Genomic DNA, 26,322 nt, shown 5'->3' with positions numbered 1-26,322 from the left:
GGTATCCGATGTTCACAAAAATGCATTTCCTGCAAATAGCAATCAAAGTAGATTTTACATTTAATTTTCATACAGAAATATTTTTAGGTGTTTAAGGCCGCCTATATACTATACATAATATTTTTTTTCTTTCAAATGATGTTCCTTTGAGAAAATAGCAATGCTAATCAACTTGACATCACACCACAATCCTGAACATGGCAGCACACAGAGGAACATGGTATTCTCTATGACTAACAGAATTCTCTTGTGTTTTGTTTCAGTGCAGAGTACTTTGTTTCTGAACCACCACGTGTGACACTGGATAAACTGGAAAAGCTAGGGTACCGGGTTGTAAGCATGACAGGGGTGGGACAGACTCTAGTTTGGTGTTTACATAAGGAATAACAACATTTTTATGAATGAGAAAATAAAACAGATCAAAAGGATACCTTGTATTTAGCATCATACCAAGCAAAAGCCTCTGGTAGTGATATGAAAATCTGCAATGTTAGTTTACAGAGTGAAATAAATATATTCAATAGATCTCACTTATTTTCTGATCAGAAAATGATTTATTACTAGTTTATCTACCACTAGCACAGTGCCGCCATCAATTTGTCTACATAAGGAATAGATGTGCAGAATTTCATTGGAGCTGACCACGGACTATGAACTGATCAAAGTCATACTCCTCCTCTGAAACCTGTAAAAGATATAGGAATCGAAGAAACCATTTTCTAAATGAGCAAACTGCCACATAAAGACTGTAAACAAGAACATTGTTATCGGCCAATTTCATGTAGGACCAACTGTACAGATAGAGACGTGCTTAAGTGTCACTATAACCTGGATGCATTTACAAGATTTGCAGAACCTGTACGCTATAAAGCACGGACAGACAAGTGGGATAGATCACAGAAACAATTTTACTTCTGTATTACCAAAAATGACCTGGTGTTCTGATGTATAAACATTGTATTGACTAGGAAAACAGCTAATTATTGAAAATATATTGTTCCAGTACATCTCACAACTGAATGAATATATGTAGAAACTACAAGCAAACAAAGGTACTACGCTGAACTGAGAAGCAGGAATAAAACACTTAAGTGTTGCAGAATATAAAAATTATCCAGGTTGATTGTCATCAGTTTTATTTGGGATAAAAGAAATGTTAATGCACTGGTCTGTTACATCTCAGATTAAAGTGTTCTGAAAAGCTGCAACCATAAAAGACATTAAACTCCATACTTAAAGGGACAGTCAACATCAACATTTTTATTGTTTAAAAAGTTAGATAACACCTTTACTACCCATTCCCCAGCTTTGCACAACCAACATTGTTATATTAATATACTTTACTTTATAACCTTTAAACCTCTAAATTTCTGCCTGTTTCTAAGCCACTACAGACAGCCTCTTATGATTTGCTTTTTTATTAGCTTTTTACAACAAGAGACTGCTAATCCACGTGGGCCATATAGATAACATTGTGCTCTCTCCTATGAAGTTGTGGCTGACAATGCACTAATTGGCTAAACTGCAAGTCAGTAGATACTAAATAGCCATGTGATCAGGGGGCTGTCAAAAGAGGATTAGATACAAGGTAATCACAGAGGTTAAAAGTATATTAATATAACCAGGTTGGCTGTGCAAAACTGGGGAATGGGTAATAAAGGGATTGTCTATCGTTTTAAACAATAACATTTTCTGAGTTGACTGTCCCTTTAAAAGGATATTAAACTGCTGGGTACAACTACAGTAGCATGATTTCTACTCACCATGTTATTATTTTCCTCCTGTATCTGCAGCTTTCTTTAAAGGGACAGTATACTGTAAAAATGTGTTTCCAATTACTTTTTTTTACCAGCTGCAGAGTATAAAATGTATGAGATTTGCTTTTTTAAGGCTTATTTATGTATATGAATTATCTAACCTAATAAAATGGGTTGAGCTTGTAGGTATAATCAGATCTCATTACTTTATCACATTGTGTACATATACCTGCTTCTTCATCTTATATCTGCCCATAAACCAATCACCAATACTTGGAGAGAACAATGGAAAATTAACATTTTATTAACTTATCTCTTCTATAACTCACTGGGAGTGTAATGAATTCTACTGGCTAAGTTAACACAGCTTGGCCTCGTGTCCAAACATTTTCAGGATGGGTGGGGATACCACAGGCTAAATAAACTATTTCAAATGCCAATATAAGGGTAATGGAAATACGTGTAAACAATTTAATACATTCCAGCAGGTAAAGTTGATCATTTGGAACAAATTAAAGGGGAGAAGATTTTTGAGTAAACTGTCCCTTTAACCCCTTTGTTGCGGTACAATAGTGTTCACACCGGAACGAAGCTCTGATGTAAACACTATTCGTAAAAATGAAATCACGCAATAGTCATGCGATCACGTGATTTCAAGGCTGGGATCGGATCATGGGGGACTGCCTAGGCACACCCTCCAGGCTGATCCTTGCCTTTGTCAAAGGGGGAAGCTGTAGGACATCATATATGGTTGGATGTTCCATGCCTAATGGTGTGAAGGGGTTTAGGCCATTGTTTTATTTTTACTCCTTACAGAAGCCATTTGGTAAAGTTGTGTAACTTTATACTGGTGATATTTACCTGAGCCTGCAAAATTCTACATAGTGATGGGTTAGCTTCATTTACAAGCTCATTTACATTGTTGCTAACTGGCCACAGTAAAGGATACCAGGAACATGGCTTCCACCAGGCGTTTTCAAATTTAGTATCTCTGCTCTTCTCTTGATTTGCAAAACCTTGTAAAGTGTGCTAACAAAATAAATGTTAAATTATTTTAAACATTTATATTTTGCAGTGTATAGCTTAATTGTTGATATATCATATTATTTTAATGTCTCAAAGTGGTAGAAAAAGCTGACAAGAAAATATCACCTGAACATCTCTATGCAAACTTCAAAATGTCCTCAGTAGCCACATCCCATTGTAAAGCAACTTTAAGCAGACAATCAGGATGATAGTCCCAGGACTAGCAACGGAGCGTGCATCTGGCATATGCAGGCACAGTCATGTTATCTCTCTTTTCAGTTTAAGAAAGTTTACTATGCAATCTCATGATATCACAGTAAAGCAAAGTGTGACATCTGCACTGATGAAGCTGATTGGCTGTTGTTTTTTATATATATATATATATATATATATATATATATATATATATATATATATATATATATATATATATATATATATATATATTTCAACATGCAGATGAGAGTAGCTGAAGGATAACTGTTCACAGAGCACTTTCTATTGTGAACGGAAGAAATGTTGAGGTAAAATATCTTCCTTTTTTTACATAGAGATGTTCAGGTTATATTTTTTTGTCAACTTTTTAGAGATATTCTGCATCATTTTAAAGTGAGTTAGCATATGAATATTATTTCCCTTTAATGAGGATTCAGCTGGATAAAGGGAAGCTATAAGCTAATGCATCAATGCACATATTTAAAGGGACATGAAACCCAACATTTTTCTTTCATGATACAGATAGAGCATGTGATTTTAAACAACTTTCCTATTTACTTCTATTATGAAATATGCTTCATTCTCTTTTTTTGAAGGAGCAGCTATGCACTACTGGTAGCTAGCTGAACACATCTGGTAAACCAATTAAAAGAGGCATTTATGTGCATCCACCAATCAGCAACTAGCTCCCAGCAATGCATCACTACTACTGAGCCTACTTGGGTATGCTTTTCAACTAAGGACACCAAGAGAATTAAGTAAATTAGATAATAGAAGTAAATTGGAAAGTTGTTTCATATCAATTGTTCAGTCTGAATGTCGAAAGAAAAAAATGTGGGTTTCCTGTCCCTTTAAAGTACCATTAAATGCAGTAAAACTGCATAATCAGCGAATACATACAAAAAGAAAAAGCAAAACACTTTGCACGTCACTTTGAATTTCAAATGAGTATTTTTTTTTTCTGACAAATTTCAAAGTTAGTTCAATTTGCATTCCCCCTGCATCATGACAGCTTTAGCCAATCACAAATGCATATACGTATACACTGTGAATCTTGCACATGCTCAGTAGGAGACAGTGCCTCAGAAAGTGTGCATATAAAAAGAGTGCACATTCTGATAATGGAAGAGAATTGGAAATTTGTTCCATTGGGGGAAGGGTACGGTCTGTATGTCTTATGAAGTTTTATATTTAATAATGTAAACACTAATTAATTTGTTATTAAGGTTTTCTTAAAGTGACATTAAACATCTCTTGCTTTGCTTTTGTGTAAAAAAAATGCTTGGGATATATTCCAAGCTATCAGGAGGAGGTCAAGAACCCTTACAGAGCTTTAGTTCCTCCCACTTCCTCTCTCTCTCTAGTTTACGTATAGCCGAGCAGAGAAGAGAGACAGAAAAAAAGGTAGGAAAGAAAGAAAGCAGGGTTACGAGGTGCAAATGAGAACTGTCAACCATATACAAAAATAGGGTGGGTAAATGAATCGGTAAGTATAAATTCAGTTTTTCTTCTTAGCTGATGAGAGTCCATAGCTTCATCACATGTGGGATACAATTCCCGAGCTGAGAGTCCATGTTAAAGTGAAAGTAAATACTAACGTTTGTGAAACGCTCAGATTTACCAGTGCAGCCAATAAAGGGGCTTTCAGTCGCTGGCCTCCGGTCCCTCTCTGCGCCCAGGCGCACGCTGCTGATAACAATCTTGATGGCGACAAAACTATTGCACGAAATTGGAAGTAGCCTAATCCTCCCAACTGGCAGGCCCTGATCCAACGTATCTCCTACTTCAGATCTATGGAGAGTTATGTATATAGCTCTCGCCAACAAACAGAATTGTATGCCTTGGTATGGGAGCCCTGGGACACCCTAGGGGGTCCATCCGATAAAAATCGTCGCCCGCAAAAGCCGGCGACGCCAATATTTGCGCGGGTTTGGTATCACATATACGGCGTAACCTAGAAGTTACGCGCGTATATTTCTGCCGTCGCCCGTAGTTTTTTGGGCTATAGGCAGGTATACCAAACCAGCGCAGTTTGGTATCCAATATGCAGCGTAAGGACTTACGTGGCGAAAATGGAGAAAACTTACTCCATTTTCACCTCGCCACAAAAAGCAGCCGTAAGAAGCCTTACGCTGACTATTGGAGCCCCGTAACTCCCTAAACTGGCTGCTAAAATAAACCTAACACCTAACGCATGCGCAATGTCTATCTACCTGTCAACCGCGATCCCCCCCCCCCCCGAAATCCCTAATAAAGTTATTAACCCCAAAACCGCCGCTCCCGGACCCCGCCGCCATCTACATAAACTAACCCCCTACTGTGAGCCCCTAAAACCGCCGCCATCTACCTTATCTATCCCCTAATTAGAACCCCTTACACCGCTGTCATCTACCTTATCTATCCCCTAATCTGACCCCTTACACCGCCGCCACCTATATAAAAATTATTAACCCCTAATCTAATCCCTCTATACCGCCGCCAGCTATATTAATATTATTAACCCCTAATGTAAGCCCCTTACACCGCCGCCATCTCTATTAAAATGATTAACCCCTAATTTAATCTACCTACCCCGCCGCCAGCTATATTATCTATATTAACCCTAAGTATATTATAGTTAATATAGGTATTACATTATATATATTAACTATATTAACCCTAATTATATTAGGGTTAATATAGTTAATATAGTTACTATAGTATTTATATTAACTATATTAACTCTATCTAACCCTAACACCCCTAACTAAATTTATATTAAATTAATCTAATTCATTTATAAACTAAAATATTCTTATTTAAATCTAAATACTTACCTATAAAATAAACCCTAAGATAGCTACAATATAATTAATAATTACATTGTAGCTATGTTAGGGTTAATATTTATTTTACAGGTAAATTGTTAATTATTTTAACTAGGTATAATAGCTATTAAATAGTTATTAACTTTTTAATATCTACCTAGTTAAAATAATTACCCAATTACCTGTAAAATAAATCCTAACCTAAGTTACAAATACACCTACACTATCAATAAATTAAATAAACTACAAACATCTATCTAAAAATACAATTAAATTAACTAAACTAAATTACAAAAAAAAACAAACACTAAATTACAAAAAATAAAAAAAGATTACAAGATTTTTAAGCTAATTACACCTATTCTAAGCCCCCTAATAAAATAATAAACCCCCAAAATAAAAAAATTCCCTGCCCTATTCTAAATTAAAAAAATTTCAAAGCTCTTTACCTTACCAGCCCTTAAAAGGGCCTTTTGTGGGGCATGCCCCAAAGAATTCAGCTCTTTTGCATACAAATACAATACCCCCCCCATTGCAACCCACCACCCACATACCCCTATTCTAAAACCACCCAAACCCCCCTTAAAAAAGCCTAACACTACCCCCCTGAAGATCTCCCTACCTTGTCTTCACCACACCGGGCCGAACTCCTGATCCGATCCGGGCGATGTCTTCCTCCAAGCGGCAAAGAAGAATTCTTCCTCCGGCGATGTCTTCCTCCAAGCGGCAAAGAAGAATTCTTCCTCCGGTGACGTCTTCCTCCAAGCGGCAGCAAAGTCTTCATTCTTCCGGCGGCATCTTCAATCTTCTTTCTTCGCTCCGCTGCCGCGGAGCATCCATCCCGGACGACTACTGAACTACGAATGAGGTACCTTTAAATGACGTCATCCAAGATGGCGTCCGCCGAATTCCGATTGGCTGATAGGATTCTATCAGCCAATCGGAATTAAGTTAGAAAAATCTGATTGGCTGATTGAATCAGCCAATCAGATTCAAGTTCAATCCGATTGGCTGATCCAATCAGCCAATCAGATTGAGCTCGCATTCTATTGGCTGTTCCGATTCTATTGGCGAAGAAAGAAGATTGAAGATGCCGCCGGAAGAATGAAGACTTTGCTGCCGCTTGGAGGAAGACGTCGCCGGAGGAAGAATTCTTCTTTGCCGCTTGGAGGAAGACATCGCCGGAGGAAGAATTCTTCTTTGCCGCTTGGAGGAAGACATCGCCCGGATCGGATCAGGAGTTCGGCCCGGTGTGGTGAAGACAAGGTAGGGAGATCTTCAGGGGGGTAGTGTTAGGCTTTTTTAAGGGGGGTTTGGGTGGTTTTAGAATAGGGGTATGTGGGTGGTGGGTTGTAATGGGGGGGGGTATTGTATTTGTATGCAAAAGAGCTGAATTCTTTGGGGCATGCCCCACAAAAGGCCCTTTTAAGGGCTGGTAAGGTAAAGAGCTTTGAAATTTTTTTAATTTAGAATAGGGCAGGGAATTTTTTTTATTTTGGGGGTTTATTATTTTATTAGGGGGCTTAGAATAGGTGTAATTAGCTTAAAAATCTTGTAATCTTTTTTTTATTTTTTGCAATTTAGTTTTTTTTTTTTTTTGTAATTTAGTTTAGTTAATTTAATTGTATTTTTAGATAGATGTTTGTAGTTTATTTAATTTATTGATAGTGTAGGTGTATTTGTAACTTAGGTTAGGATTTATTTTACAGGTAATTGGGTAATTATTTTAACTAGGTAGATATTAAATAGTTAATAACTATTTAATAGCTATTATACCTAGTTAAAATAATTAACAATTTACCTGTAAAATAAATATTAACCCTAACATAGCTACAATGTAATTATTAATTATATTGTAGCTATCTTAGGGTTTATTTTATAGGTAAGTATTTAGATTTAAATAGGAATATTTTAGTTTATAAATGAATTAGATTAATTTAATAAGAATTTAGTTAGGGGTGTTAGGGTTAGATAGAGTTAATATAGTTAATATAAATACTATAGTAACTATATTAACTATATTAACCCTAATATAATTAGGGTTAATATAGTAAATATATATAATGTAATACCTATATTAACTATAATATACTTAGGGTTAATATAGATAATATAGCTGGCGGCGGGGTCGGTAGATTAAATTAGGGGTTAATCATTTTAATAGAGATGGCGGCGGTGTAAGGGGCTTACATTAGGGGTTAATAATTTTAATATAGATGGCGGCGGTGTTAGGGGCTCACTTTAGGGGGTTATAGATATAATATAGCTGGCGGCGGGGTACGGGAGCGACGGTTTAGGGGTTAATAACTTTATTAGGTTGCGGCGGGGTACGGGAGCGGCGGTTTAGGGGTTAATAGCTTTTTTATTGTTAGGATAGTGAGGGGGGATAGCGGATAGAGGGTTAGACGTGTCGGGCTATGTTAGGGAGGCATGTTAGACGTGTCGGGCTATGTTTAGGAGGCGTGTTAGACAGTGCGGGTGATTTAGACTTTAGTCAGGTTTTGTAGGCGCCGGCAGTTTCTAACGTGGCGCAAGTCACTGGCGACTCCAAAAATCTGTACTTACGCAGATTTCTGGACATCGCTGGTTTGTGAGACTTGCGCCACTTTAGCAAGTGACGGAGCCGCATATTGGATGGCTCGAGTTGCGAGCTGAAACTGCGGGCGACGTGGGTTCCCTCGCTTGCGCCGCAAACTGCGATCTATATCGGATCGCGCCCTAGAAGAGGGCAAAATTAATTATCTGTAGGTGGAGTAGCCCTGATATTGACGGACATCTACACTGACTGGGAGGGGACTGTATTATATCCCCCCTCCCGGTGGCTGATGGATCAGCGGTTCATACCCACTTTTTTTTTCTTCTCTCTCTCTCTCCTCCCCCCCTAAACCCTATTACCCCGCAGACTTTCCCGATGGAAAGTCTGATTCACAGACTTTATCCTACCCTCTAGGCCCTCTGGGTCTCTGCACTATGACTTTTTCATAACAACTATGTTTCTAACAGATGTTAGCTAAAATATAAAAATCTGAGGTTCACAACTTCACGGGCTGTACTGTTTTTGTTCTGACTTTTGATTATTGTAAGAATGTTATTGAACCTTGAAGAACAACTGTTTTCTTCCTTTTGTATTTACACAGCTTTTGAAACATAATTTGTAAGTTGTAATTTGAACTTACCTAAATAAAAATTATTTTATAAAAAAAGGGGCTTTCAGTCATGAAGTATAAATTAATTAATGATGAAAGTTCCTTTATTTGTCTCCGGCGCTTGCGGGGCTGAGCACCTTAGGCTGCCTACGCAAGAGAGCTATTTTTTCAATCAGGTGACGTTTACACCTCTTGGCCAATAACTGTGCGCCCCAGCTGACATTATGCCGGATAGCTAGAACACTATTGGCTGATATAACCTCAGTGATAAAATAGTGTTCTACTGTGAGGTGCTCAGCGCGCCAAACGCTGGAAAGGAACTTTCCTCATGAAGTATTTTCACAAACGCTAGGATTTACTATAACTTTAAGTACGGGTGGGACAAAAAGTAGTCAGTTCCTATTTGCCAGACACTGTGGCCTGAAGGTCTTTACTGCCAAAAGCTGCATTAGAAGAAACATAAATGTCAAAATTATAAAATTTGGAAAAAAATAATAAACTCCTGATAGTAGAGCACCTCTGAAATCTTCAACTTCTCTCCTCAGAAGCCAAGAACAAAACTGTAGATGGAGAGAAAGTGGGAGGAACTAAAGCTCTGTGATGGTTCTTGACCTCCTCCTGATAGGCTGGAATATATCCCACATGTTATGAAGCTATGGACGCTCATCAGTTAAGAAGGAAAGGAAATTCTGTAACCTAGTTTTAACATGCTTCAAATTACCTAAGCCATGTATTTGAACGGCAGCAATCCATAGTGTACTTATATATGCTTCGTACACAAGCATTTTAAGCACAGCACTTGCTCAGACAGCCTAAGATGCTTGTGTCATTTAGTAATGACTTTATTTGCATCATTGCTGATGATACAAGTTCCCACTGGCTCAATGAGCGGCTGTAGTATATAAAGGGACACAAAACCCTAAATACATTATGGACCTCCCGCTAATCAAGGGTGCTGCCATTATGGAAAATAGGTTACACTGCAGGTGAAAGAAAGTTGCTGCACATGTGCAAACACGTCAGCACTGGAATGTAGAGAAAGATAGATTTCAATATGGCAGCTCCCATAACTAGAAGTAGGCGGGGACTAACCTCAGTACAATGCTTATACAATGTATTTAGTGTTTAATATCCTTTTTTTAAAATTAATTTTGTAATTAGGTATATAACAAACAGGTTAGATACATACAAACATCTAAAGTGTACATAGATAACAGAGAGACTCACTTCAGCATTATGAACCAAGAATAGTAGGTATATAGCCTCAGACTGACACCTTATTAGAGGCTGCATTGAGGGTAAAAGCATTTAAATAAAATAAATGGAGATAACAACTTTAGCGTTAGAATGTCAAGCAACCGCTGTCTCGCTCGCAGACATCATAGCCCTGAGTCATTAAATAAGTTATCATGGGGTAAAGGGGGAAAAATAAAGTTATGTGATCAGCCAGTGAAATTATCTAGCCTTGTACAAAGTGAAGCAGATAAATAACCCAGACTGGGAGTGATACGGTTAAATAGAGGCGTCACAGAAATAATAATTTGTATAGTACAATTTAGCAAACACTATGGTTCACTCTAAAGGTCTAGAAAAAACACAAGTGTAGGCATAAGGTATTATTCAGAGGCATACCCTCTCTACTATAAGGTAGTGGATCCTAAACACATTAACAAGTCTGAATTCAACAGTGGAAAGAACATCAGTTACACTGAACAAAACAGTTTAATAAACTTAAGTGAAAATACCAGATAATTATAGGTGGTATAATCATAAAGATATACTTAATTGGTATTCATCTCAGAGAAGAAAGAGGGGTAAACAATTTAACCCACTCCAGAACAGTACATAACTATGAGAGCATACAGGCTGCCTTGCAGATATTATGCAAGTTCCAGGAGTCTTCAGTGGCCGGCACGTTATACCCACAGTCATGTTGGTGCCAAGGCACAGTGAGAGTGCAAAATGTATACATAGAAGAGTCTCCCATTTAAGAACAGGCAATTTTTTTCATGATTAGGTAAGAATTGTACGACATGGGGACTGATGTGGCCTCCCGAAGATTGGTTAACCCAGCATCAGCGCATTCAGCTATAGTCACACTCTCCTATTCCTTCAAGACTGGTGTGCCATTATCAGCAGATGGCAAGGTAAGTGAAAAAGAAGAGTGCAGTTAGTCATATGGATGTGCTGGTACTGCTGCTTCCTCTCTCAAATCTCCCTGGAAGGCCTCTAAGGAATATGTAAGAATTTTAAGAACTGCCGAGAAGGTCTGCTCCATCGTGATCATTGGATAGATAATGCCTTATTAATAGAGTGAAAGTGATGATAATCAAATAGTGCAGCTTATTGTCTTTAGAACTGCTTAGCCCTGTTTACCATGGGGGGCGGGAGTTTGTTGAGAACCAACCCGTAAATGGCCACTGATGCACTCAACTGTCTGGATATAATGAGGCAGAATAAGGTTGTAGCTTGTATACCAATCAGTGCAGGATTGAGTGCTTGAAAAGTTTAATTAGGGTAGAAAGCTATAAACCAATGGATAAGTCTGATCCATGGCGGATGGACGGTATGTCTCTCAAATTTTGCTGCCGGCCATTGCAGCTGCCCGAACATGCCCCCCGTTTAATATCCCTTTAATCTCTTAGCAACCAGGAATTTTAGAGAAAAAACTTGCCCAAAGTACTGGAGATTTTTTTTGTATTTTTTTATCACTGTTTAAAAAGAAATAGAGCCCTTGTGTGTGAGTGAGTGAACAGCCTGTATAACAGAGCAAATTTGCTGTCCCCTCAAAATAACTCAACACACAGCCATTAATGTCTAAACCGTTGGCAACAAAAGTGAGTACACCCCTAAGTGGAAATGTCCAAATCGGGCCCAATTAGCCATTTTCCCTCCTCGGTATCATGTTACTCGTTAGTATTACAAGGTCTCAGGTGTGAATGGGGAGCAAGTGTGTTAAATTTGGTGTTATCGCTCTCACACTCTTTATACTGGTCACTGGAAGTTCAACATGGCACCACATGCAAAGAACTCTCTGAGGATCGGAAAAAAAGATTTTTTGCTCTACATAAAGATGGCCTAAGTTATAAGAAGATTACCAAGACCCTGAAACTGAGATGCAGCACGGTGGGCAAGACCATTCAGCGGTTTCACAGGATAGGTTCCACTCAGAACAGGCCTCACCATGGTCGACCAAAGAAGTTGAGTGCACGTGTTCAGTGTCATATCCAGAGGTTGTCTTTGGAAATAGAAGTATGACTGCTGCAGAGGTTGAAGGGGTAGGGGGTCAGCCTGTCAGTGCTCAGACCATACGCCGCACACTGCATCAGATTGGTCTGCATGGCTGTCGTCCCAGAAGGAAGTCTCTTCTAAAGATGATGCACAAGAAAGCCTGCAAACAGTTTGCTGAAGACATGGATTACTGGAACTATGTCCTGTGGTGCGATGAGAACAAGATAAACTTATTTGGTTCAGATGGTGTCAAGCGTGTGTTGCAGCAACCAGGTGAGGAGTACAAAGACAAGTGTGTCTTGCCTACAGTCAAGCATGGTGGTGGGAGTGTCATGGTCTGGGCCAGCATGAGTGCTGCCAGCACTGGGGAGCTACAGTTCATCGAGGGAACCATGAATGACATGTACTGTGACATACTAACACCTTGCGCCATATGGCCATAGGTACTACGGCACACAGAACTTTGCCCAGCGTACTGTGTTGATATAGTGCCTACGTCTAGTACAGAGGCACATATTGCGGTTCCCGCTGTCAGCTTAGACAGCAGGAGCAGCAACCAGGGGACAGAAGGCTTCTGCCCCAATATGTTAAGGGAGCACTATATGTGTTGATCTCTGTAATGAGGGAGTGGTGAGGCTCCCTACACCAGTGTTTCTCAACCATATTTCTCAAGTACCCCCACCAGGCCAGGTTTTTAGTATAGCTAATCTAGAGCACAGGTGAAATAATCATCTGATTATTTAATCTGTGCTCTAGTTCAGCTATAATGAAATTCTGGACTGTTGGGGGTACTTGAGGACCGCAGTTCAGAAACACTGCCCTACACTACGGAAAATGATTTTGAAGGGAGAGGGAGGAATGGATCCCTAAATTATGGAAAAATGTTGGGGGAAGAGACCCTACACTACAGAAAAACAATATATATAAAATTAAATAAAGAATAATTTGTTACTGGTAGACAAGCTGGAGCCCTGAGAATATCCAGCTATGCTTCACATGCATGTAAACAAAAAAAAAATGCTAACACTAAGATAGCAATATCTTTTACTAGAAGCATTTTTGACAATATATGCATGCAAATGTAAATATGTTTGTATATAAAGATGTAATTCATCTATGTGCATTTCTGTTTTGACCAGAATGTCCTTTTAAAGGGATAGAACAGACAAAATAGAAATGTGCAATTCAATTTGACATGGAATTTGTTTTATAATATACTTCCATTAGCAAAAATGCCCCTAGTGAAAGTATTTACTGTTCTTCAGTGGGCTTGTCTTACCATTCTGAACCTAGGCTGCCTTTCTGACCCTTGGGCTTGTTTTACCATTCTAAACCTATGCTGCCTTCATGGCCCTTGGGCTTGTCTTACCGCCCTGAACCTAGTCTGCTTGTCTTACTATTCTGAACCTATGCTGACTACCTGCTCTTGTATTACTGTCATGAACCTATGCTGCCTTCCTGCTGCATATTTATCCACAGTTGTACCATATTCTTAGGCAAATAAACCCCTTCACTCCTTCCCACCATTAGGATGTTCCATGCCATCCCAACTGCGCTGTGCTTTAACGCTGTAAGAAGGGCATGCTGTTTAGCTGTCCTGAAGCCATAGCGGCTTGGTAAATGGGAACACGGGCTGGAGGGCATACCTAGCATCATAGGCACTCCCCCAGAACCGATCCCATCATTGAAATCAAATGATCCCATGAACAATCGCGTGATTTCAATTTTTACTTATTTGTTTACATCGGAACAACAAATAAGTTCAGTCAGAGGGGTTAAATCTAACACAGTTTGAAACACAGTTCCTGATTGACATTGTATTTAAATAACTGGATAGGTAAACTTTATAGATGGTGACGCGATTAAACTTTGTTTGCTTAACTAAATTGTATCCTTTAATAGAAAATTATTTATAAAAAAAAAACAAAAAACTGAGTTAATTGTATAAATTAAAATAAATCCGTGCAGGGGACTTCCGGGCAGCGGCCATGTTTAGTCACACATCTGCATGCTGCTCCAGCTTTCCAGAAAAACTTTTACAATATCACCTTGCAAAAGCATCGTCCATACAAATACTGAGCAGTTCTGAACTCTACTACAGGGAGTGCAGAATTGTTAGGCAAATGAGTATTTTGACCACTTCATCCTCTTTATGCATGTTGTCTTACTCCAAGCTGTATAGGCTCGAAAGCCTACTACCAATTAAGCATATTAGGTGATGTGCATCTCTGTAATGAGAAGGGGTGTGGTCTAATGACATCAACACCCTATATCAGGTGTGCATAATTATTAGGCAACTTCCTTTCCTTTGGCAAAATGGGTCAAAAGAAGGACTTGACAGGCTCAGAAAAGTCAAAAATAGTGAGATATCTTGCAGAGGGATGCAGCACTCTTAAAATTGCAAAGCTTCTGAAGCGTGATCATCGAACAATCAAGCGTTTCATTCAAAATAGTCAACAGGGTCGCAAGAAGCGTGTGGAAAAACCAAGGTGCAAAATAATTGCCCATGAACTGAGAAAAGTCAAGCGTGCAGCTGCCAAGATGCCACTTGCCACCAGTTTGGCCATATTTCAGAGCTGCAACATCACTGGAGTGCCCAAAAGCACAAGGTGTGCAATACTCAGAGACATGGCCAAGGTAAGAAAGGCTGAAAGACGACCACCACTGAACAAGACACACAAGCTGAAACGTCAAGACTGGGCCAAGAAATATCTCAAGACTGATTTTTCTAAGGTTTTATGGACTGATGAAATGAGAGTGAGTCTTGATGGGCCCGTGGCTGGATTGGTAAAGGGCAGAGAGCTCCAGTCCGACTCAGACGCCAGCAAGGTGGAGGTGGAGTACTGGTTTGGGCTGGTATCATCAAAGATGAGCTTGTGGGGCCTTTTCGGGTTGAGGATGGAGTCAAGCTCAACTCCCAGTCCTACTGCCAGTTTCTGGAAGACACCTTTTTCAAGCAGTGGTACAGGAAGAAGTCTGCATCCTTCAAGAAAAACATGATTTTCATGCAGGACAATGCTCCATCACACGCGTCCAAGTACTCCACAGCGTGGCTGGCAAGAAAGGGTATAAAAGAAGAAAATCTGGGGGGCGGAGCCAGGAGTGCCCGAGAATGGCTGCACAATTTGTCTGCTCTGACTCTGGCTGCACTATAAATGATTCTAATTCCTACTAATTGATGAGATGAACCCTGTAAAACTGCTCGAGTATACCTTGGACTTTGGTCTACAAGCTGACAAAGCTGAATTTAATGCCGGGTGTCACCTCTTGGATCTAGGACCGGAGCTTCATCTGGTTCCTATATGAATGGTAGCCATTTTACAGACCTCGTGGCTACAGTAGTTTCCACCTACAACCAGGCTTCCAGTTTCTGAGGACTATTACCATCATCAAAACCCCCCGGCAGGTACCCTTGGTGGGCCTGTCGTTAGGACGCAGTGTTACCTCAACAATCACTGCAGCACCATAACGCATAAGAGTGTGTACCTCTGCATGATCTTACTCAGTGTGCTGACCAGCTGATCTACATACAATCGCATTATGGACACGGAGGGAGTTACTACCTTTTTTGATGCACTGAGAAACCTGCTGTCAGTTCACCATGCCGCCCTGGAGAAATCGCTAACTGCTGCATTTAATCTTGGAGCTCTCACAGTACCCCAACAACCTACTTCACCCGGACCCATTCTGGCGACACGAGTTAGTGGTAGCACTTTGGGGCCCCGGTGCTACATACTTACCCTACCGGATGAAAACAAGGCCTCCGCTATTCCGGGTCCGGTAACAGGCTCTAAAGTATTTGGAGAAGCTACTACCAGCCGAGTAACATTGGGAGGCGTAACCTGTATGGAGAGTGGTATTGCCGGGGTAGCGGAGGTCCAACAAATCTCTCTGCTTACCGCGGAGAGAGCCCTTACTGAGAGCTTAGCCCAGGACCAGGAAGGTAAGGGGTCAGAGCTGACTTTATTAACCTGGAAAGCCCCCTGTTGCGCTGCTGTTGGGCTGGTTTCTATGATCGGTACTCAGAGCTATCACCTTACTGTGCCTGCCTATGTAAGACTCAGACTATGGGCCACTCGACGAGTACCTAGGAAAATTGACTCTAACAACAGGACTCGCACTGGAATTGGTTAAGCTGATGGGTTTAACTATAATTACGTTAATACTATATTTATACCCACCCAGTTTCATATGTACATTTTTTTTTATGTTATTTTCAGCGCTATATTGTGTATTATGGCTTAATTGTTTTAGCAATCTCCCATATTTGTGCTATTTCATTCATGAGTGAATATATGCTACAGCCTCTCTACATAACTGCAATTCAGCTTGCAGGGGTATATTTGTTTATATAATCTAATTTTCTTGATATTAGGGCCATCCTACCAAATTTGATTTAGCTACTTACTTTTATACTAGCCCACTAATGCACTTGCCCTGCAATTAACATTTTCCCACAGGGCGTACTCTTCTTCTTCCCCTAGTAGCTAACTAATGACAGTCTTAGATACAGCTCAGTAGAAGATTTTCCTAAATTGACCTCATGTCATATGTTTGCTACACGCTTATCTTATTGTTAGTATGGACAAGCTGTGTGGTGCTGCATGACCTGCGGCCGGGGTGATGCACTTCACACTTATCTTACATAACTAGCATCTATATTTAGTAGCACATAGAAAAAATTAATTTAGATCTGAACTGAGGCTGTTCATACAAGTAACTTCTTTGCTTGTTTTACCCCTGCCTGATTACTATATGACAAGCCCTAAGTCTGACCTTCTTTTTAAGTAGGTTGGCACAGAAAACTCATAGTATGCATTATTGTACGCTAGCATTATTCTACCTGGTTTGCATCAAATATTCTAAACTTGCTTTACCTTTCTATCAATGCCCACAGTTGTGTCAATAGCAGGTTATCCTAGAGTGTTCATTGAAGTATTTCTATTTAGTACCACATAGAACATGAATCTAGATTTGAATTAAGATTGCTCATACAAGTAACTTCTCCGTTTGTTTTATCCCTACCTGTTTACTATTTGACAAGTCTTGAGATTGTCCCTTTTTCTAAGTGGGTCAGCACAGAAAATTTACAATATAAAATAGGGTACACTAGCATTATTTCACCTAGTTTGCACCAAATACGTTAAACTTGTTTTTTCTCTCTCATGTTATCCACAGATGTGTTAATAGCAGCTTAATCTAGAATGTTTATTGTAAAATGAGGTTTGTCAGTTGAGATCCAAAAGCGGTCTCCTTTATTGGAATTAACCTCCTTCTCTTAGACTTTGTAGTGATGAGGCCCATGAGTGACCTTCTGTGTCCATTAGGAGGGTAGCAGATCATTGGGCATCCAAATTATTCGCTATACTTATTGACTTCTGTTTTAGAACTGTATACTGTACGCCTGAAGCTTCTTGTCGTGAGATTTATGTATTGCAGCGAATATTGTCTTATGTTTTTGTATGCCTTATTTCAAACCTCAATAAAAATTATAAAAAAAAAAGAAAAAAAAAGAAAAAAAAAAAAGAAGAAAATCTAATGACATGGCCTCCTTGTTCACCTGATCTGAACCCCATTGAGAACCTGTGGTCCATCATCAAATGTGAGATTTACAAGGAGGGAAACAGTACACCTCTCTGAACAGTGTCTGGGAGGCTGTGGTTGCTGCTGCACGCAATGTTGATGGTGAACAGATCAAAACACTGACAGAATCCATGGATGGCAGGCTTTTGAGTGTCCTTGCAAAGAAAGGTGGCTATATTGGTCACTGATTTGTTTTTGTTTTGTTTTTGAATGTCAGAAATGTATATTTGTGAATGTTGAGATGTTATATTGGTTTCACTGGTAAAAATAAATAATTGAAATGGGTATATATTTGTTTTTTGTTAAGTTGCCTAATAATTATGCACAGTAATAGTCACCTGCACACACAGATATCCCCCTAAAATAGCTAAAACTAAAAACAAACTAAAAACTACTTCCAAAAATATTCAGCTTTGATATTAATGAGTTTTTTGGGTTCATTGAGAACATGGTTGTTGTTCAATAATAAAATTAATCCTCAAAAATACAACTTGCCTAATAATTCTGCACTCCCTGTACAAGCAGTGCATCTAATAAGACCTTTGTAAAGTACTTTTCTGTATAGCATTGCTCCCTAACAAACTACTATATACATGGTCCCTATTTAACAAGGACACAATATGTGCAATAACCCTAAATCCCTCTATTAGGATAAATGATTGAATGTAGGTATTCCTATTTATGCAATTCCCAATGAGCAATGAGAACTGATACCTCTTAGGAATAACGGTTATAAGTAATAAAACTGGTGTGAGTTTGAAGTCACAAGTAACAAGGTGTTATTTACTTGGACAGGTATACTCACAGGATATGTGGAAAAGATACAATTGTATCTGAGTGGTGGTTAAATTAAGTCTCCTCCTTCTTACCACAGGTATTGTTAATGAGAGATTTCAGTTCTTAATTATCAACTTCAGGATAAGGAGAATTAAAGCAAATATGGAGGAACATAAATTCAGTATGTCATAACACTGTAAAACGTTAATCTTTATGATTAGTAGAACTGTTCAGATGTAGCAGGTTTTATAAGGTGACCGTTTTGGTAAAATGAGATATAACCTGAATGATAAGGTGTACAAACAAATGAGGAGTTCAGACCTTCGACAACTCCGTTGTATAGAGAGACAATATAAGAATGCAAATATCGTAACTGAGTTTGTAAGTCTTAACAGTTAATGATACTTGCGGTTTCCTTAGATAAATTAGGGAGCGTTGTAGCGGTATACTAATCCGGTTTTTGTTTAGCAAGTCTGCATTGAGCTGTGTTTGTTTCCTGCAGCTTGTCGGGTGTTCCGTCTCCACACGCTGTCAGTGATGACGTCAGTGAACGCTGAGATCTGCTTGTTACAGAGACACTCCTTGCTTACGGCTTTTCACACAAACGCTCTATTTAGTCTTTTGGAATAGTATGCAGAAGGTTTTCCAAGATAAAGGTTATAACTCAGAGTTAAATGGATTATAGATTCTTTGAGGTTCTATAGGTTACTTCAGGATTTAGGAGAATAGTATCAATAAGTTTAGAGAGACCTTGATACTATACACTTGCAATAATCAAGCAATTGTATATTGCTTGAGTCCCTCCTTAAATAGGTGTTCCAGTCTTCAGTAAAGGTTTTCTTAAAGGGGCAGGATCCACCATTATGATGTCTTAAAGGGACATAGAATATGACAGATCCCCCCACTCAGGATGCCCCACACCGCTCCGCAGTACCTGGTTTGTTTGGATACCTGGTATGAAAGTCTGATAGAAGACGTGGAGCGTGAACATCAGAGTAGGGAACCCAGGAATCATCTTCTGGACCATAACCCTTCCAGTGTACTAAATATTCGACTCTTCTCCAGCGAATACGAGAGTCAAGGATTTTTTCTATTTCATAATCCAATTGATCTGGTTCGATTATATCGGGAGGATTAACATTGATGACTTGTTCGTTGTCTTTTCCAAGATAGGGTTTCAGTAAGGACACATGGAAGGACGGGTGAATCCTCGTAGCTTTAGGAAGTTTCAGAGTAACAGCATTAGGATTAATGACCCTTATGATTGTGTAGGGACCAATGAACTGATTTGCCAATTTCTTACAAGGTACTGTGAGTTTAAGTTTTTTTGTGGAAAGTAGAACACGATCTCCGACCTTGTATGTAGGAGGAGTACACCTTTTGGTATCATAGTATTTCTTTTGTGTGGCCTTGGCTTCTTCTAGATGATTTCTTAGAAGAGTAAGTGAGGACCTAATATTTTGGGTGTAATCCGAAACAGTGGGGTTAATGGATACAAGGTCTCGGCCCGGAAGAGACTTGGGATGGTAGCCGTAGGTGGCAAAGAAGGGAGAAGTTTTTGTGGAGGTATTCATAGAATTATTGTAAGCGAATTCTGCGAGTGGCAACCAATCCACCCAATCATCCTGGAGATGGGAGATATAACATCGAAGGTATTGTTCCAGGGTTTGGTTGGTACGTTCTTTCAACCCGTTGGATTGAGGATGGAATGCAGTGGTAAATCTTGATGAGATTTGAAGTATTCGGCACAATTCCTTCCAGAACCTAGAGGTGAATTGGGTGCCTCGATCAGATACAATGGAAGTGGGTAATCCATGGAGTTTCACAATTTGAGAGATGAATATCTTAGCAGTGGTGATGGCAAAAGGTAGTGATTTCAATGGAACAAAATGAGCTAATTTGGTGAGATGATCGATTACCACTAGGATGGTTGTAAACTGATTAGAGGGTGGTAAATCTACGATGAAGTCCATGGCTATCATACTCCATGGAATCTCAGGGATTGGTAATGGACACATCAAACCAAATGGTTTATGGTGGTCTTTTTTGTTTCTTGCGCAAGTGGTACATTTCGTTACGTATTCTGTTACATCTTGTTTTAGTTGTGGCCACCAGAAAGTTCTTTGAAGTAATTCCATGGTTTTTGTTATGCCAGGATGACCGGAAAGGGGTGAGTCATGATAATGTTGTGTGAGTTCCTGGCATAGTGTTGATGGTATGTAGGTTTTCCCATTGTATAAGTACATTCCAGACTTCTTGTCGTGTACACAGAAGAAAGGTATATCAGTGTCTGTGTTTAAAGCGGATGTTATATCTGCGAGTAACGTAGTTGCAGATGCTACAATTTTATGGGGAGGAATGAGAAATTTTGTATCCATATCTTCAGGGATTGGATCAAGCGATCTGGAGAGAGCGTTGGCCTTTACATTCTTTGATCCAGGTCGATATGTAATAAGAAAATCGAATCTGTCGATGAATAGTGCCCATCTGACCTGTCTTGAAGAGAGTGTTTTATTATTCCCAAGATATTGAAGGTTTTTATGGTCGGTAAAGATGTAGAATGGTTTAGCTGTGCCCTCAAGTAAGTGCCTCCAATGTTCCAGAGCACATTTAATTGCCAACAGTTCCTTGTCACCCACAGAATAGTTTTGTTCGGCGTTTGTGAGAGTTCTTGAATAATAGGCAACAGGATGTAAGGTTGGATTAGTCAAACTTTGTTGGGAGAGAACAGCTCCAATTCCAGTATTGGAGGCATCAACCTCTACTGAGTACTGGTAATCTGGGTGTGGAAGTTGTAATATTGGAGCTGTTGAGAATTTCCTTTTTAAGAGTTGGAAGGCATCTTGAGCTTCTTGGTTCCATGAGAATCTTTGGTTACCTGTTAGTCTAGTCAATGGTTTAACAACAGTGGAGAAGTTTTTTATGAATCGTCTGTAAAAATTAGCAAATCCCAGGAATCGTTGTAAGGACTTAACAGAAGTGGGATTTGACCAATTGATTATGGCTGACACCTTTTCAGGATCCATAGTAATTCCAGTTGGTGAGATTATATAACCTAAAAATGTTATAGTCTTTACATGGAAACAACACTTCTCCATCTTAGCGTATAATTGGTGTTCCCTCAATCTGGCTAAAACCCACCTAACGTGTTTTATGTGTTCGGTTAGGTTACGAGAATAGATTAGAATGTCGTCCAAATATATGACTACGCACACATCCATAAGATCTTTAAATATATAATTTATAAAATATTGGAATGTGGCTGGAGCATTTGTGAGGCCGAAAGGCATGACATTATACTGGAATAACCCATAACGGGTCCTAAAGGCCGTTTTCCATTCATCTCCACTCTTCATCCTGATAAGGTTATATGCACCTTTTAGGTCTAATTTGGTGAATATTTTAGCTTCACTTAACCTTTCTAGAAGTTCAGGGATGAGAGGAAGGGGATATCTATTCTTAATGGTTACAGAATTAAGAGCTCTGTAGTCAATAATTGGACGTCTGGTGCCATCTTTGTTTGTAACAAAAAAAAATGCCAGCTGCTGCTGATGAAGTACTGGGAGAGATAAAACCCTTACGCAGGTTGTCATCTAGATATTCACGCAAGAACTGTAACTCTTTTTGTGATAGGGGGAATATCCTACCAAATGGGATGACTGCACCAGGTTTCGTGTCTATTGGGCAGTCATATGGTCGGTGAGGAGGTAGATTTTTTGCCTCCTTTAAATCAAACACGTCAGAGAATTCTGAATATTCGGGTGGTAAAGCGATTTCAGTATGATTGATTTGTATATAGGGATAACAGGTTTGTGAACAGTAGGAAGATTCAAATTTTATTTTATTGTTAGACCAATCAATAGTGGGGTTATGTTTTTTTAACCATGGGTAGCCCAAGATGATGGGGTGTATGGAACCTGGAATAATGTCATAAGTTAAATATTCTTTGTGACCAGTTGTAGTTGTGGTGAGAAGTGGAATGGTATGATGTGTAATGGGACCTTTTAAATAGTTTGACCCATCAATAACTTTCACAAAGACAGGTATATCTTTCAACACACAAGGGATTTTATTTACAGTGACAACTTTCTGGTCTATGAACATTCCGAAGGCACCGGAGTCAATCATAGCCTCGCTCTGGTAGAGGTGTTGGTCCCACTGTAAAGACATAGATATAGTCAAATTGGTATTCTTATTTGTTGGAATAGTGGTAATACAGTTAAAAATCTTACCCTTCTTTTGACGGAGGACATGTAGACACACTATGATCCTTATTTGCACAGTACATGCACAAGTTAGATAGTCGACGTCTAGCCTTTTCGTCTTGAGATAGAGGACCTTTTATAGCACCGATTTCCATAGCAACTGATGGTGTGCTGGGTTTATCCTAATGTGTAACATAAGGTTTTCTCCCATATGATTCAGGGTGTTGTCTTTCTAACTTCCTTTCCCTGTACCGGCGGTCCATTGAGATACAAACTTTTATTAAAGCATCTAAGGTTTCGGGTAACTCTATCCTGGAAAGTTCGTCTTTGAGGTGTTCCGAAAGTCCCAACCGGAATTGATTCTTCAAGCCAATCATATTCCATTCAGAGTCGGTAGCCCAGAGTTGGAATTCGGCTATGTAGTCTTCTACCGCTCTTTTACCCTGCTTTAAGGATCTCAGGGCTTGTTCAGCGGTACTTTGTTTGTTGTTATCCTCGTATAGGGTAGACATAGCTGTGAAGAAGTTGTCTAATGAATCTAATATGGGATCCCCAGATTCAAAGAAACGATCTGCCCATGCTCTGGGTTTCCCACTTAAATAAGAGATAGTCGTACAGACCTTAATTCTCTCAGTACTGTACGTTTTAGGTCTCATGTTAAATAATAACATACATGAATTCTTAAATTCTCGGTATTTAGATCGAACCCCTGAAAAGGGGAGAGGTGGATTGATTTGGGGTTCAGGATGATCAGTAGGTTTCTGTGTAAAGTAATCATTCATCAAACGTTTGAGAGTGTTATTCTCTGTCTGTAGTTCAGTTAGACCCTGTGCAAGTAATTCAACCTTTTGGTTAAGGGTGCCAATTTCATTGGACATTTGTGCAGGAGCCATTAATATTCAAGGGCTTGATTATTCTGCAATAACCCTAAATCCCTCTATTAGGATAAATGATTGAATGTAGGTATTCCTATTTATGCAATTCCCAATGAGCAATGAGAACTGATACCTCTTAGGAATAACGGTTATAAGTAATAAAACTGGTGTGAGTTTGAAGTCACAAGTAACAAGGTGTTATTTACTTGGACAGGTATACTCACAGGATATGTGGAAAAGATACAATTGTATCTGAGTGGTGGTTAAATTAAGTCTCCTCCTTCTTACCACAGGTATTGTTAATGAGATTTCAGTTCTTAATTATCAACTTCAGGATAAGGAGAATTAAAGCAAATATGGAGGAACATAAATTCAGTATGTCATAACACTGTAAAATGTTAATCTTTATGATTAGTAGAACTGTTCAGATGTAGCAGGTTTTATAAGGTGACCGTTTTGGTAAAATGAGATATAACCTGAATGATAAGGTGTACAAACAAATGAGGAGTTCAGACCTTCGACAACTCCGTTGTATAGAGAGACAATATAAGAATGCAAATATCGTAACTGAGTTTGTAAGTCTTAACAGATAATGATACTTGCGGTTTCCTTAGATAAATTAGGGAGCGTTGTAGCGGTATACTAATCCGTTTTTTGTTTAGCAAGTCCGCATTGAGCTGTGTTTGTTTCCTGCAGCTTGTCGGGTGTTCCGTCTCCACACGCTGTCAGTGATGACGTCAGTGAACGCTGAGATCTCCTGCTTGTTACAGAGACACTCCTTGCTTACGGCTTTTCACACAAACGCTCTATTTAGTCTTTTGGAATAGTATGCAGAAGGTTTTCCAAGATAAAGGTTATAACTCAGAGTTAAATGGATTATAGATTCTTTGAGGTTCTATAGGTTACTTCAGGATTTAGGAGAATAGTATCAATAAGTTTAGAGAGACCTTGATACTATACACTTGCAATAATCAAGCAATTGTATATTGCTTGAGTCCCTCCTTAAATAGGTGTTCCAGTCTTCAGTAAAGGTTTTCTTAAAGGGGCAGGATCCACCATTATGATATGTCTTAAAGGGACGTAGAATATGACAATATGTTTCTCAGTCTGATCCTTTAAAATAAACTGACCTAGCTCCTGTAACTCGGTCAATGTCATCAACCTAGTCCTGGAGCACAGTTCAGGCAGTAAGCAACTTATTTACTTCAAAGTTAGTCTCACCTATCTTAAATGTACCAACCTCCTCATAACATAGATTTTTGGGTCTACAAATGATTCTAACACATTATGTCTCCTTGATATTCTAATTTTTTAAGTTGTCTGCCCACTATAAAATCTACTGTAGTTATTTAAGAGCTCAAAAGTGCCCAATATTTGTTTTTGTGCCCCTTGGTAGTTCAGGTCCACAGTCTCCAGATAAGAGTTTGTTTATTAAAATATATTACTTGGTTGTAGTTCCAAGGATTAGCACCACAGAAAAATAAAATATAAAATTTGAGGTCATAAAAGTGAGATCCAAAAGTGGTCTCTCCATTTCATTTTACCTTCCCTCACTTTCAGACAGGTTTCCTTATTTCAGGTCACAGAGTGACCTCTTTGTTGGCTAGGGAAGGTTCCCTTTGTATAGGCACCATCTATCAACCTTGCCGTCTTTAACTGTGCATTATTTTGTTGGTCAGTTGTGTGGAAGGTTTAACACACCATTGTTGTGCTAAGCTGGACTGCATATCTTTTCTTTGGTATTTTATGACAACTCACTGTACGACATTTTCCTTTGTAAATTTATACTGTTTGTATACCTAACCTGAGTACCAAAAAAAAAATCTGTGCATACCCCATTACTATTTCACTTATATTTCAGTCACTGATGAGTTTTGTTCTACCGTTATTATTCCTAAAACCCAATAAGGGTAGTAAGGTCTGCATTGTTCATTCAGGGTACTTTTCTTTTTCAGTCGTCTGGTTTGTAATATTTTATGTTCCATGTTATATTACCTCTTATTTTTGTTGTTCAATTATTTAATTTTAAAAAATGTAAAAAAGTAACAATTTATGCTAACCTGATAAATTATTTTCTTTCGCAATGATGGTCCACATGCCTCCATTACATATGGGATATATTTCCCGCCACTAGGAGGAGGTCAACAACCCATATCGGAACGTAAAATCACTCATACCTTCCATCTCTCTCTTAGTTTAACGTATAGCATAGAAGAGAATAGGTAACCTACAGGTAGGAAAGAGAAAGCAGGGTCTGCAGAAGTGTCATTAGAACTGTCTCCCAAAAATTTAAACGGGCAAGGCCTGTGGACCATCATCATTTTTTCTGGCAGTTCTTATTTAGCCGACAATGCGGCCTAAAGTATTTTCCTGCCAAAAGCTGCTTGCAAAAAAACCCAAAACCTTAAAGCAATAAACTCCGATACATATAAACATATGGGATTAATACCCAATCAGATGGTCTATGCTACAGAAAGGGTGGAAAACGTTTTCTAGCAGTATTTAGCCGAAACTGCGACCTGCAGGACTTTCCTGCCAAAAGCTGCTTGCAAAGAAGCAAAAAGTATGCCTTCCAAATGTTGTGATACATTGTCTGTGTCACATGCTTTCTTGCCTGAGAAACCTCTATGTCTCAAAACTAGGCGTTCAATCTCCACACTGTTACACTTAAAGATTTGAGATCCTGATGGAAAAGAGGT

The 26,322-nt window shown here is 39.1% G+C and overlaps 1 protein-coding gene across 1 annotated transcript in view; it reads left to right on the top strand.

Annotated features, from left to right (window-relative positions):
* Positions 1-2,820, top strand: part of GCHFR (GTP cyclohydrolase I feedback regulator) — a 42,551-nt gene extending 39,731 nt beyond the window's left edge. Inside the window, exon 3 of the mRNA XM_053697883.1 lies at positions 264-2,820. Within this exon, the coding sequence (XP_053553858.1) occupies positions 264-387 (124 nt within the window). The 3' untranslated portion in view covers positions 388-2,820. The remainder of the gene's footprint in view (positions 1-263) is intronic.
* The last annotated feature ends 23,502 nt before the right edge of the window (positions 2,821-26,322 follow it).

Source organism: Bombina bombina, chromosome 1 (genome assembly GCF_027579735.1).
Source record: "Bombina bombina isolate aBomBom1 chromosome 1, aBomBom1.pri, whole genome shotgun sequence".
NCBI lineage: Eukaryota > Metazoa > Chordata > Amphibia > Anura > Bombinatoridae > Bombina > Bombina bombina.
This window is presented reverse-complemented; position numbering and strand designations above follow the sequence as displayed.